Here is a 12,227-nt window from a genome sequence, read left to right as displayed (position 1 = left end):
AAATAACAAATAACAATTTAGAAGCAAGTATCTACAGTTTACTTCCTACAATCCAATAGCCAAGGTCATAACGCCACAGACAACTTCTTATTCTATTCACTCAGAAAAAAACTCGTTACCTCTTATTATATCTGAATACACCACTGAACCTACATATTTCGTTAATATTTTGAGCCAATACTTTCCGGATTTCCACGTCTATGTTGGCATAATGTTTACTTGTTATTTTATACACAAAACAATTTAAAAGTTTCGCGCATCTCTTAAAAAATAAATACCGATAAAAGTTTTAAGTACAGGTTATCCGGCATTCACTAATAACAGTTTCAGAAATTGACAGAGAGCAAGCTGGAAGATCAATGTAATTATTATTAAGTATATAAAGTCTTTAAATTATTTACTCACCGAAAAGATTTACGGTACAAGTTGTATTGTTGCCTCTGTCGAGAACGACAACACTCGTCGCTGCCATTTTCCAATTGACAGCGAAGCCAACTGCCAAAGTTGTGCCGTTTGTTAGGGACGCCCATTGATGTCACTCTACTCTATCGATACTCGATTATTCGTAACTTACGGTAATATCGATTATTATGTTATGTTTTAAATGTTTATAGTTTAAAATTATGTAACATACTTTAAAAACTATTAAAAAACATTTTAAAGTAATTTTATGTTAAATATTTATTAATTATGTGATAACTATAAACTAAATCTTAAATATGAATGCATCTTTAAGTAACCAATCAGAAATGGCCAACGCTGTGCCGGCTAAATGTCATCCTGAGCATCATACGTGTATTTTTCCGGTCCTTGTCCTGTCTCATTTTCTCAGCCTCGGTCGTTCTCAGTAGAATAGCGTACCGTTGCCGGTGAATTACAAAATGTTCGGGTCACTTAAATTAATATTATTTTTAGGTGTAATTTATTTATGTAGGGCCGCCGAAGAAGATGTACTTGACCTCACAGACTCAGACTTCAATGCTATAATATCTCAACATGAGACCGCTTTAGTCATGTTTTACGCACCATGGTGAGTATCATCAGACTTTTTGGGTTACTGATGTTTGATTTATGAGATAAGGTTGATGTTTTATCTGATTACGTGAATGTTGTTGCTCAGGTGCGGACACTGTAAAAGATTGAAGCCCGAGTACGCGGTTGCGGCCGGCGTGCTCAAGAATGATGACCCGCCAGTCGCTCTCGCTAAAGTCGACTGTACTGAGGGTGGAAAAAGCACCTGCGAACAGTACTCAGTGTCGGGATACCCTACGCTGAAAATATTCAGACAGGGAGAACTTTCACAGGAATACAATGGCCCCAGAGAATCAAGTAAGTATCGCAACATCTACCCACGTTACAACTAACTGTACATATATTATTCACTTACCCAATGTAATTCTCATCTCTCATCTCATCTGTTTCATTTTTCTCTAATTGAATCTACGCTCTGTTTTCCTGTTTAATATATATATTTTTGTTATCAACATTGACATTATATTATCTATATATTTTTTTATACTTGGTATTGTATTATATTTTTTGGTATCACAAATAGCTTTATTAAGAAAAATAATATTTATTAAAAATGTGAATAATTTAACTATAACTTGACAATATGTTAATACACAAAATTATAATAGTCATTAATAAAATTAAAATGAAGCAGTATTTGTATATAAAAGTAGTTTATAAAGAAGCTGTTTTCATCAACAGACGGTATTGTCAAGTACATGAGAGCCCAGGTTGGTCCCAGCTCCAAGGACCTGCTGTCTGTGGCTGACTTTGATGCCTTCCTCTCCAAGGACGAGGTTGTTGTTGTTGGCTTCTTCGAGAAGGAATCTGACCTCAAGGGAGAGTTCCTCAAAGCTGCTGACAAGCTCCGCGAGGAAGTTACCTTCGGCCACACATCTGCTAAAGATGTCCTTGAGAAAGCTGGATACAAGTAAGTGACTTTATCAATTAACAGAGAGTTTTAATTTCTCTTTAAATATTTTTCCATGATAAGGAAAAGTAATATAGTAGGTACCATGAAATAAAAGATTCAGTTTCATTATGTTACCAAGCCTACAACAAATTTTAATCTAAATTATGCTATGCAGTATTTAAAAAAAGGCCCTAACTTTTATCATGGTATATGCTAATTAAATGCTTAAAGGTAAGTATTCCAGTTGTTTCTACATGTAAATGATAAAACACCTGAAAGTTAACTTAGCTTTTTATAACAGGTTAACTTCCTTTTTTTAATATAGTTGATTCAATAAAAACCAACAAATCATCAATGTTTCTACAGAGTATATAGAACAATGAGATATTTTACATTTTTCATATTTTACATTTTAAGAGGAGATCAAGTTAACTTTATTTTTTGATGATGTATGTATATAGTTGTCATATTTTTAGTGAAACATTTAATGAATAAATTAACAATTAATAAATGATACCATAATTTGTAAGAACTCAAAACAACTTTGAAAATTCTTACTTTACCAACAAAATTCCATTGATACATCTGTTCTGATCTTGTTCTATTTAGTGTACATTTTCTATTCAATGTCATGGCCCATCCTGCTTGATTATTAATTTGCAAGCAAATTAAGTTTCAGCTCATTATGCATTAAAAATAATTATATCCACAAAAATAATTATAACCACATATTATTGCATTAGATTCAATTAGGTATTTTTAATAAAGCAGTATTAGTAAAGCTTTAATGAGAAGAGGATAAATTCAGATGACTGATCAGTCAGTGGTTTGCCAATATGTTGAACGATGCAAACTCTTTTAGAATTTTTTTGGGAAATTTTATCCTACACTTTTCTTTACTATTATATGTAATATAACAATATAATATAACATTGTAATTCTCTCCGAGAATCAGTAGTAATTTATAATTTTTCTCTGTAGAGACTGTTCTAAACTGAAAAACTACAAAAAATGCCACATATAGCAATAGTAACAAGTCACTTAACCAACATCTGTTTAAATAGGTAGTTGTTATGCAAATTAAATAGTAATTTCATAATTGAATAAATAATACCATTTTTGGTCTTCTTATTGCCACAGGTGTTCAAATCAAAATGGACTTAAAAAATAAATTCGGAAAGTGGAAAACTCGCGTTCGTAATATTGTTATTTCCTGGATAAGTTATTAAGACATTTTTTCCCTATGGGACATTTTGATGTTGGACTTCTAAAATATTTAAATTCTCATAATTCCTAGTTCTATACACCTCAAAATAAGGTATCAAAGGTCTTCCAAAGGAAAATATAAACCACATGCTTATATACGTAATACATTACGTGAGCTACATGCTCTGATTATAATGTTCATATTGCAAAATCCGTAACAATGCCAATTACACGGATGTTAGTTTTTAGAATTGTTTGAAAATTGCATTTTCCGCAGTTTCACAGTGTTAAATTAAAATGTTTTGTAACGAAGTTTTAATATCTACTGAAATTCATTTATTTTACGTTAATTAAAACGAAAATTATTTCAGCGTAAATTTTTCCCATCAGCGTAAAGTTTCCGATTGAGTAAATCGATTTTGGTATATTATGAACAATAATAAATTTCTAGAACTGTTTGGTTCAATGCCCATCCTTTAATCCGGATGCCCGTCTAAATCTCCTCTGCCTTCTATTTGAAGAGTGAAGTAAAGCAAAAAATAATATGAGTCATAATTAAGCCGATTATGGCAGTCCTCCGTTTCAAAACTGGCACAGATGACTCCTAATTGGGATAAATCACAAAGGGCATTGCTCGATAGTTACCACGTAAATCAGATGTTATCGATTGAATAGGTTGCAATTCCGTAAATATTCTAACTTGACCTAACAAATTATGAAGTCTAAGTTACGAAATTCGATCTAAAGCATTACGCGTAGGAGAAAATTAATACCAACAAAGTAACTAAATAGCTGTAAAATAAGTTAGGTTATAAGACAAGAATGTAGTAAAACATGTCAATCCTTTGTCAACAGGAACAATGTTGTGTTGTACCGGCCGAAGAAGCTGCAGAACAAGTTTGAAGATTCCTCCGTCGAATACAACGGCCAGGGCTCCATTAACGCTTTCATCAAGGAGAACTAGTGAGTTCAAGTTGCTTTGTTTGTTCCTAACTAACATGTTATCAACAGAAATATGTCATCTAGTTTAGATACGCTAGGCATGTGATATTCAGGTGGTATTTAGAAGTACTTATATTTAAATAATAACAAAGTCGTTGGCTTAGCATAAGTAAATATTAATTTGAAATATTCGCGTTTTTAATTAATTAACTATTGTTAAAATTTTCGTTTCGGACTTCGGTATCAAGGATTATATTTAACAATACGTCCTGTTAGTGTATTTAATTTGATTAATGAAGTAATTATAATTAGAGGAAAAAGTTATATCTAAAGCAATACCCACAATAACTACAATCAAAACGACTGATAACAAACTCGATATCAGTACTCATTGTAGTAAATATTTTATTTAGCTTCTGATATTATTGAACGCGTATCTGTTTATTAGTTTTTAAACTATCGAAATGTTCTTATTTGTGATTAGAATTTTATTACTAAAACTATTTGTTCTCTCAGCCATGGGCTCGTGGGAGTGCGACAGAAGGACAACGCGCGCGACTTCACCAACCCCTTGATCGTTGCCTATTTCGATGTGGACTACGTCAAGAACGCGAAGGGCACCAACTACTGGAGGAACCGCGTATTGAAGGTAAGGAAAGTGTAAGGTAAATCAGAAGCCTATTCCTTTCGTATTGTCTATTTTTACATGAGAAGAAATATATTTTGTGTAATGATAGATAATAATTATTATACTAAAGATATAGGAAACTGTTACAATATGTATATGATTTCAAGACTTCATTTCCCGCTTTTTTATTGCAGATCACCATTATCTTAATTATGTTTTTTCTCATAATATAATGAACATGAAAATTGAGTCTAAGAAAATAATCTTTGTAATGGTCATTAGCCTCAATTTTCATGCACTATGTATAATTTTTATCCATTAGATACATATTTGATCCATTACATTTTCATTCATTAAATCATTAGATACTAATCAATCGATATCAATCTCAGGTTGCCAAGGAGCTGTCGGAAGTGAACTTCGCCATCAGCGACAAGGACGACTTCACTCATGAGCTGAACGAGTACGGCATCGACTTCGCCAAGGGTGACAAGCCCGTGGTGGCCGGACGCGACGCTGATGGCAACAAGTTCGTCATGAGCGACGAGTTCAGGTAACCCACTACTCTTATTTTAGTCTATTCTCTTTATTATAATTTAGGATATAGTAGTAGTAGGCGAGCATGCAGTCCAACTAATGGTAAGTGGCTACTGCCGCCCATGGACCTCTAAAATTAACACCATATAGGATTAGATATTCCCACATCAGGTCTGCCACAAATGCGCCGGTACCCCTGAGGACTAAACTGGAACGCCTCGGAAAAGTAGGTCTCCTTCAACACACGCTTCAAACTAGAACACAGCAGCGTTTAGCACTGCTGTTATGAAGCAGAAATAGGTTTGGCAGTGGTGCTGCCGGAGTAGAACCACAAAGGTTTCTACCGCTTATTTAGCGAAATTTGTACTGCCGTTTGTGCTGACTAAGAGTAGTAAGTAAAGTAAAGTTAAGTCCTTTTAATAAAGATTTTGGGAATAACAACATATTAATTATTAACATCAAATAATAATACATTCAGCCACTCAATGTCAAAGTCATTGACTTGCAAGCATATTTTTATTTCATATATTTCCATTTATTTATTTGTATGCTCTAAATAAATGGAAATTTACGGAGCGCACATTAAACTTCATTCTTATCGACGCAGTTACGCTCCAGTTAAATTTCTAATATTTTTTAATGATCGATAAACACTACATAATTATATAGGTTAACATTTTACATAATTACTACATGTTAACTGCTGTCATGCAAAGATATTTTGAATTGATGGACGTAACATGTGATGGACAGCAAGACGGGACTTCGTACCCACGGGCCTCTCATATGCCGCGTCCGCGTTTGCAATATGGGGGGTGGGTAGGGATTATTCGGGTCTCGAGGGTACCCTCTTTGCCCGGGCAAATTCTCAAGGGAGTGAATACTCCCCGGATTTTTAATATTCTTTCATAATAATATAATATTATTATAATATAATAAGACAACATTAAAATTATACCAACCCCGCTGTTTAGTGGGGGGTACGGAACTCGGTCAGTTACCAAGCCACCATATATCTATAGAAAAAATAAAGAGATATTTTTATAACAATGGTGACAAATAAAAACACAGTGTTCTATGTAGTTTGGAAAATCAGCTAACATCCATAAGGAACTAACCTTCTCCATCCTTATGTGTCAACAAATAATAACGTAGTTTCCACTCCTTACAACGAAGTTATGAATTCAATTTGCCCTTGCAGCATCGACAACCTGCTGGCATTCACCAAAGACATGATCGATGGCAAGCTGGAGCCATTCATCAAATCGGAGCCGGTACCAGAGAGCAACGACGGGCCGGTGAAGGTGGCGGTCGGCAAGAACTTCGGGCAGCTGGTCACCGACAGCGGCCGCGACGCGCTCATCGAGTTCTACGCGCCCTGGTGCGGACATTGCCAGAAGCTCGCGCCTGTCTGGGATGAGCTCGGCGAGAAGGTATTTACACTTTTCTTTTGTTGTAGGTTATGGATTTGTGAGCAATTATTTTTATTTCCCCAGATAAACAGTTTCTAGTTTTTACGTTAATTAAATATAATCACGACCTTAAAAAGTAGAAGATGTTACTTTATTTGGCAAAATAATTTCTGATGCACAACTCATGTATTCTGTCTGATTGTTTTTTTTTTACACATAGAAAGTTGTTAATATTCAGGTCACCATTCACTCGAGTTTAAAATTTCTAATTTCATCATGTGATGCTTCGGAGGAGAAAAATTTATGGCAGTCTATGCTAATTGTATTTGTCATTTAGATTTCATTAATATTTTCGAAACTCATTATTAGCCAAACCAGATATATACTAAGGCAATCAGAAATTACGTTAATGTCAAATATTTTATTCTTCAAATTGACCTAATTCGTACCATAACAAAACCTATTAAAAGAATTACACATTGACTTGTAAGCAACTGTAAAATGGTAACAACAAACTAAATGCAACAAAACTACGCAACCGAATACGCTGCAAAAAGAACAAAACGTGTCGTATTTCCTAATTGTTGTTTTACGTCCACAAAACCGGTGTTACCAGTAGCAGTCATGTAAACCGCTTATCTGCATACCATTCATTGTGGTGAAGATATCACTTACACAGACCGGAGGGCGTAAATAATACCGTTATTGATAAAACAAAATGTAGAACTGTTTCCGTCGTGTTATTGATCCATAGCTTTTTTCTACTACTAGTAATTATTTCTCCGCAACTTTATTATCAGTTTTATTATCACTCGGAATGGCAATAAAATAGAATTAAAAGTTTATCTATAATGTCTAAAAGCAATGACTGGGCATGGCAGTTATTGTTTTACAGTAATGGTCAATGTTTTTGTAATTACAAAGCATTTGCTATTATAATTCTTCCTGGGCGTCAGGTTCTCCATAATTTAGTGAACTCTGCAAAGTATAATAGGTATTATATGCACAGGTATATTCTAGCCCTAAATGCATTAACGGAAATTAAATTGAATAAGATACTAATAAAATTAATTTGTTCCACAGTTGAAGAACGAAGCAGTTGACATTGTGAAGATCGACGCGACCGCCAATGACTGGCCCAAGTCGCTGTACGACGTATCTGGGTTCCCAACCATCTACTGGAAACCCAAGGACAGCTCCAAGAAACCATCTAGATACAATGTAAGTCATGAACCTCATTGACCTACTGTTTTTGGAAATTTAAAAAGAAATTGGTGAATAATCTTTGCTGACATCTGTTAATGTACATTGCTGAACATGTACTAAGTAAAAGACCCTAAAGGTTAATCTAAGCCGAGATGGTCCTGAATATCTTCAAAGCGTAAATAAGTTTTTTTTAAGTAAGCGATGATGACACATCACTAAGTAAGACAGTCAAATGCAGGCATATTACAAATACAGTAGGGCTTAACCTTAGATAGAAAAAGGTGTAATAATGATGAAAATATTGGAAGATGGGCATGTTAATTTTCTTAATTATATGAACTTTTTTTAACTTAAAATCTTGTAACTTCTACAGGGTGGACGCGGACTTGAAGATTTCCTCAAATACGTTGCGGAACAAGCTTCCAGCGAGTTGAAGGGCTGGGACAGGAAGGGCAATGCCAAGAAGGACGAGTTGTAAACACATCGTTGTGATCAAATACTTTCCATGAAAGATCTGTGAGTGAATGCGCTGCGAGCGTGACGCGTGCCTGAACTATCTATAGAACTCGCTCACTTGTCCAAATTCGGGGTATGGTGGTTTAGTTTGAACTACTTCACAAGTAACGTATTTTTACATTAGTCAGTTTGCACTTCCAATTTTAACGTAGCAACACTGCGTCGGATTTCGATTGGTGAGCTCTTCAGTCTATTGGATTTACCTGTTGAAATATTTAGAACATTATGTACAAAAACTGGTAATTACAACTATAAAGACTTACAAGTGATGGAGTGAAGAAGAATAAGTGATATTAACAGTTTTCCATGCCATGTATTATGTGTACCAGTGATTATTTCAACTAAAACTGTGACTTAGGTAAATCACTAATAGATACTTTGAATACAGTAATTTTAAATGCATTTCTTTATATTTTGTCAGTGGGATAATAAATAAATTAGGATTTATTTATAATTTGCATTTGTTTCATTACACCATCTCCTAAATAATTCAATTATTGAATTGCAAGAAAGCAAAAATCATTATTATGGCGAAGAGTTAGTTGGAATCCAGAACGAAATTAATTACGCTTAGTGATTGCTATATTCAGCCAGAAGAAAAATATTCTTGCTATAATCAGTGAACAAATTACCTTATTTCATATCTGTACGAGAAAAAGCAATAACAGTGGTTTTCTCCCATACAGCTCTTAAATATATTTATGTCAAATAATAAGTCCAATAAAATAACACTGCTGTTGAATGTACTTACTGCAAGAAAATGCTATAATTGAAACACATATTATAACACAATTCTAAAATGTTACTTTAATTCTCACAGAGTGCCTATTATAAACTTGGCAATTGGTTAATTAGGGATTTATGAAGGTTTTGTTATTTTTGGTTGCCACAGTTTCCACATTGTTGTTAAAATAAATGGACTGAAAAACGAATATCTTAATAATAACGCGTCCTACTCCGTCCGCCCACATTATAAAATCCGTGTCATGAGTGCATTGAACACAGACTGGTGCACAAGCACTGAAGCAAATTACAAATTCAAATTTATTGTAGATGTGAATTTTGACGGTGATTGAACCCGGATGATTGCTTATATAGACCAATATAAAAACAGCTATGCCACAAGGGATAGTAACTAACAATTTGTATATGGTTGGTGATCAAAATGGAATGGACTTTATGATTGAATCAATATAATTATCTTTAGCATTTTTACTATGTTAATCAGTGACAATAATTATAATCAATAAGTGTCATTACCCATTTCTGTTTTTTTTTATACTATAGAAGCAGCAAACTATGTAGAGCACCTGATGGTATCTCAGAAATGGCAATTGCCACCTATTTACATGGCCATCTATAACCAACCCCTAGTTTGATTACTATTTGACTTTGGCCACAGATGTGTTGCTATTGGTACCACTGAACAATAACTTAAAATGAGTAAGTGTCTCACCCTCACCAAGTATCAAAGTTCTACCATCTATACACAATATAATACCAAGAGGCTATTCAAAATAAAAACATGATTTCTTATACTGTTTATTATAAACTCTCTTCTCTCCATCTTCCTATCCAATCAATTATCTTGTCTACATTATTATGCAACTGCTCCTCAGTGTCATTCTGAAGTTCCATTACTATTTCGGGCTTGTAAGAAGATTGGGCCTCTTCTAAAAGCGTCTCGAAAATTTCACACTGTATATTGTCTTCTAGTTTTTTTCCTGTATAACCTCTGAAAATTAAAGATTTATTAATTAATTAAGAATATGTACTAACACAATAACAGGGAAAAGAAAAATATATATATAGAATAGAAAGGTAACTTTGTCAAGTCAAATGACATCGGATAAGAAAATAATAATATGCTTGTGAATAATATTATACAAAAAAGTTAAGTATGACAAAAATATGACCTAACTTTACCTGGCAGTTAGTCTGTCATATAAAGCTGTGTTATTTGTTCTTATAACAAATACTCCATCAAACCATCGTTCAGGAAAGAATTCACAGCCATGGTAGTCAACTATGTTGCCTCCTTTTGCCATCATACCCTCCATAATATCTAATAACTTAAAAAAGAAAAATCAAACTGATGATAGAGGAATTCTATGTTTCAATATTTATGTGAGTGATTGTTCAGTTTTATAGTGGCATTTATTTTTTGATGAATAGTTATATTATCCAGTGTCTTCAGGAGTGGTAAGGTCTCATTTAGATATTGACCTCAGATACATCTCCCATTCTATATGAAGTTGGTCATATGAATCCATGGGCAGCAGTTACCACTGATCGCCTGCTTGCTTGTTTTTTACTTCAATCTTATAAGATTTGTGATGTTTACATAAAGCATAGCCTTAAGGAAAGATTAGTGGAATCCACATAAAACATAATAAAGTATATTAAGTTTAGTTATATTGGCCAGAATGTTGACATACAAAATGTCTTAATATTTCCTATTCTGGGAGATCTGTTCCTGACCAAGGAATGATAATGATAATTTTTAATGTATATAGTTTTAGAACAATGTGTAGGAGAATAAAATACCTTATCCTCATTGAGAAATGGACATTGATATTCTGGATCATATTCATCTAAACAATTATATTCCTCTGCCAGCTTCGATACCTCCCGCCATGGAAACTTAGTTCTGTCTGACAGCAGGCGGCTTATTGTGGATTTCCCTACCCCTGGTGTTCCTGGAATTTAAGAATCATCTTTTGTAATATACATTTTGTCAGAAGGGTTGCATACGCCTTTGCTTTGTTCATTTTATAAGAAAATACTAATGATACTATGAGAGTAGAAGACGTTTAGTTTTAAATATAGTACTATCTATTTTATTAACATATAAATATTTTACATCATATTATGAACATAGATTAGTAGTACTTATCAAAGCATATGGACCGGTAGAACTTAATAAGATTCCAAATTTCCAACTCACCTGTTATAAGAATATTAGGTTGGACTCTTTTATTTTCTTGCATTTTAGGCAATTATCAGCACATATATAAAATAAATTTCATGATAACATTACAGTTTGTATATTTAGATTATTTAAATTATTCTACCATAAAGTCAATTCTTTCCTTTTTAGTTTTTAGGTTATCTATGTTTATGTTTATAATGTGCTCTCAGTGCACAGAACACCTATACTTCTAACGGAGCACAGAACACCTAATACACCTATACTGTCTGTGAAGAACCAGTTAGATCGTCTTTAAAACAAAACAGTCTTACGACTTCATAAAATTTGATTAAATGCAGACGAAGAAGAAGTCGATAAAAGTCGTCAGAACTAAATAACCACTGAAATGCATTTGTTCGCGAAGAAAAGATCGTCTAAAAAGATAATGAGAGGACTCGCATCGCGCTGACCAAATGCAGTAGACTTATATAGTTTTCTATACTCTTTTCAGTAGACGGCAAACTTTTGAGAACTTGTCTGAAAGGACTCTTAGGGTTCCGAGCTCTCAGGCGTGTGCACGTTGTCATAGTCTTCACGATGTTTTCTTTAGCGTTTAAGCAAGTGATAATAAATTTCTAATACGTTCAAAATCATAACTTCTGGGATTTGAACTTCGGGCCCTCCAAATGAGAAATCGAGTTTCTAAAATATCTCGCACTGCCCGGCGGCCGGCAGTAAAGTCAGCAAACGGCAAGCTAGTCGGTCTTAGACCGATCTTGTATGTTAGGACTATATGTAATGAAATTGATCGAACACTTCTTGTAGATTAATAAATATCACCGAGTATTAAGTTAATGAGTTATCATGAATAAGTACTTACCAAATATTTTTGTTTAGTGTATCGGAATTCCATTTTTTTTACTAATCTATGCTGGTATACCGACT

The 12,227-nt window shown here is 33.8% G+C and overlaps 3 protein-coding genes across 3 annotated transcripts in view; 1 reads left to right on the top strand and 2 right to left on the bottom strand.

Annotated features, from left to right (window-relative positions):
• Nucleotides 1–557, bottom strand: part of LOC140750374 (uncharacterized) — a 30,175-nt gene extending 29,618 nt beyond the window's left edge. The window contains exon 1 of the mRNA XM_073083862.1: nucleotides 406–557. Coding sequence (XP_072939963.1) covers nucleotides 406–472 — 67 coding nt within the window. The 5' untranslated portion in view covers nucleotides 473–557. The remainder of the gene's footprint in view (nucleotides 1–405) is intronic.
• Nucleotides 558–771: 214 nt separating this feature from the next.
• On the top strand, nucleotides 772–8,825 carry ERp57 (protein disulfide-isomerase like protein ERp57). Its single transcript, XM_073083838.1, has 9 exons — nucleotides 772–1,030; nucleotides 1,121–1,329; nucleotides 1,714–1,942; nucleotides 3,986–4,093; nucleotides 4,589–4,721; nucleotides 5,093–5,253; nucleotides 6,439–6,670; nucleotides 7,733–7,870; nucleotides 8,229–8,825. The coding sequence occupies exons 1-9, from the start codon at nucleotides 882–884 to the stop codon at nucleotides 8,331–8,333; spliced, it is 1,464 nt and encodes a 487-aa protein (XP_072939939.1). The 5' UTR covers nucleotides 772–881; the 3' UTR covers nucleotides 8,334–8,825.
• A 1,075-nt stretch (nucleotides 8,826–9,900) lies between these two features.
• Nucleotides 9,901–11,508, bottom strand: Ak6 (adenylate kinase isoenzyme 6). The gene is made up of 4 exons (XM_073083827.1): nucleotides 11,319–11,508; nucleotides 10,919–11,070; nucleotides 10,298–10,443; nucleotides 9,901–10,106 (listed from the first exon to the last, which is right to left on the bottom strand). Exons 1-4 carry the CDS (start codon nucleotides 11,359–11,361, stop codon nucleotides 9,917–9,919), a joined length of 531 nt encoding a protein of 176 aa, XP_072939928.1. The 5' UTR covers nucleotides 11,362–11,508; the 3' UTR covers nucleotides 9,901–9,916.
• Nucleotides 11,509–12,227: the final 719 nt, after the last annotated feature.

Source organism: Epargyreus clarus, unplaced genomic scaffold (genome assembly GCF_041222505.1).
Source record: "Epargyreus clarus isolate Ecla_fem2 unplaced genomic scaffold, WU_Ecla_fem_2.2 ptg000003l, whole genome shotgun sequence".
Classification (NCBI taxonomy): domain Eukaryota; kingdom Metazoa; phylum Arthropoda; class Insecta; order Lepidoptera; family Hesperiidae; genus Epargyreus; species Epargyreus clarus.
Note: the sequence above shows the minus strand (reverse complement) of the source record. Positions and strands in the feature narration are given on the sequence as shown.

Bases quoted from the DNA above. Each gene is read 5' to 3' on its own strand.
- ERp57 (XM_073083838.1), top strand. From the start codon at position 882: ATGTTCGGGTCACTTAAATTAATATTATTTTTAGGTGTAATTTATTTA. The intron at 1,330-1,713 runs GTAAGTATCGCA...TTTCATCAACAG, and splicing joins CAATGGCCCCAGAGAATCAA to ACGGTATTGTCAAGTACATG. The intron at 1,943-3,985 runs GTAAGTGACTTT...CTTTGTCAACAG, and splicing joins CTTGAGAAAGCTGGATACAA to GAACAATGTTGTGTTGTACC.
- Ak6 (XM_073083827.1), bottom strand. From the start codon at position 11,361: ATGCAAGAAAATAAAAGAGTCCAACCTAATATTCTTATAACAG. The intron at 11,071-11,318 runs GTGAGTTGGAAA...CTTAAATTCCAG, and splicing joins ACCTAATATTCTTATAACAG to GAACACCAGGGGTAGGGAAA. The intron at 10,107-10,297 runs GTAAAGTTAGGT...TTTAATTTTCAG, and splicing joins TATGACAGACTAACTGCCAG to AGGTTATACAGGAAAAAAAC.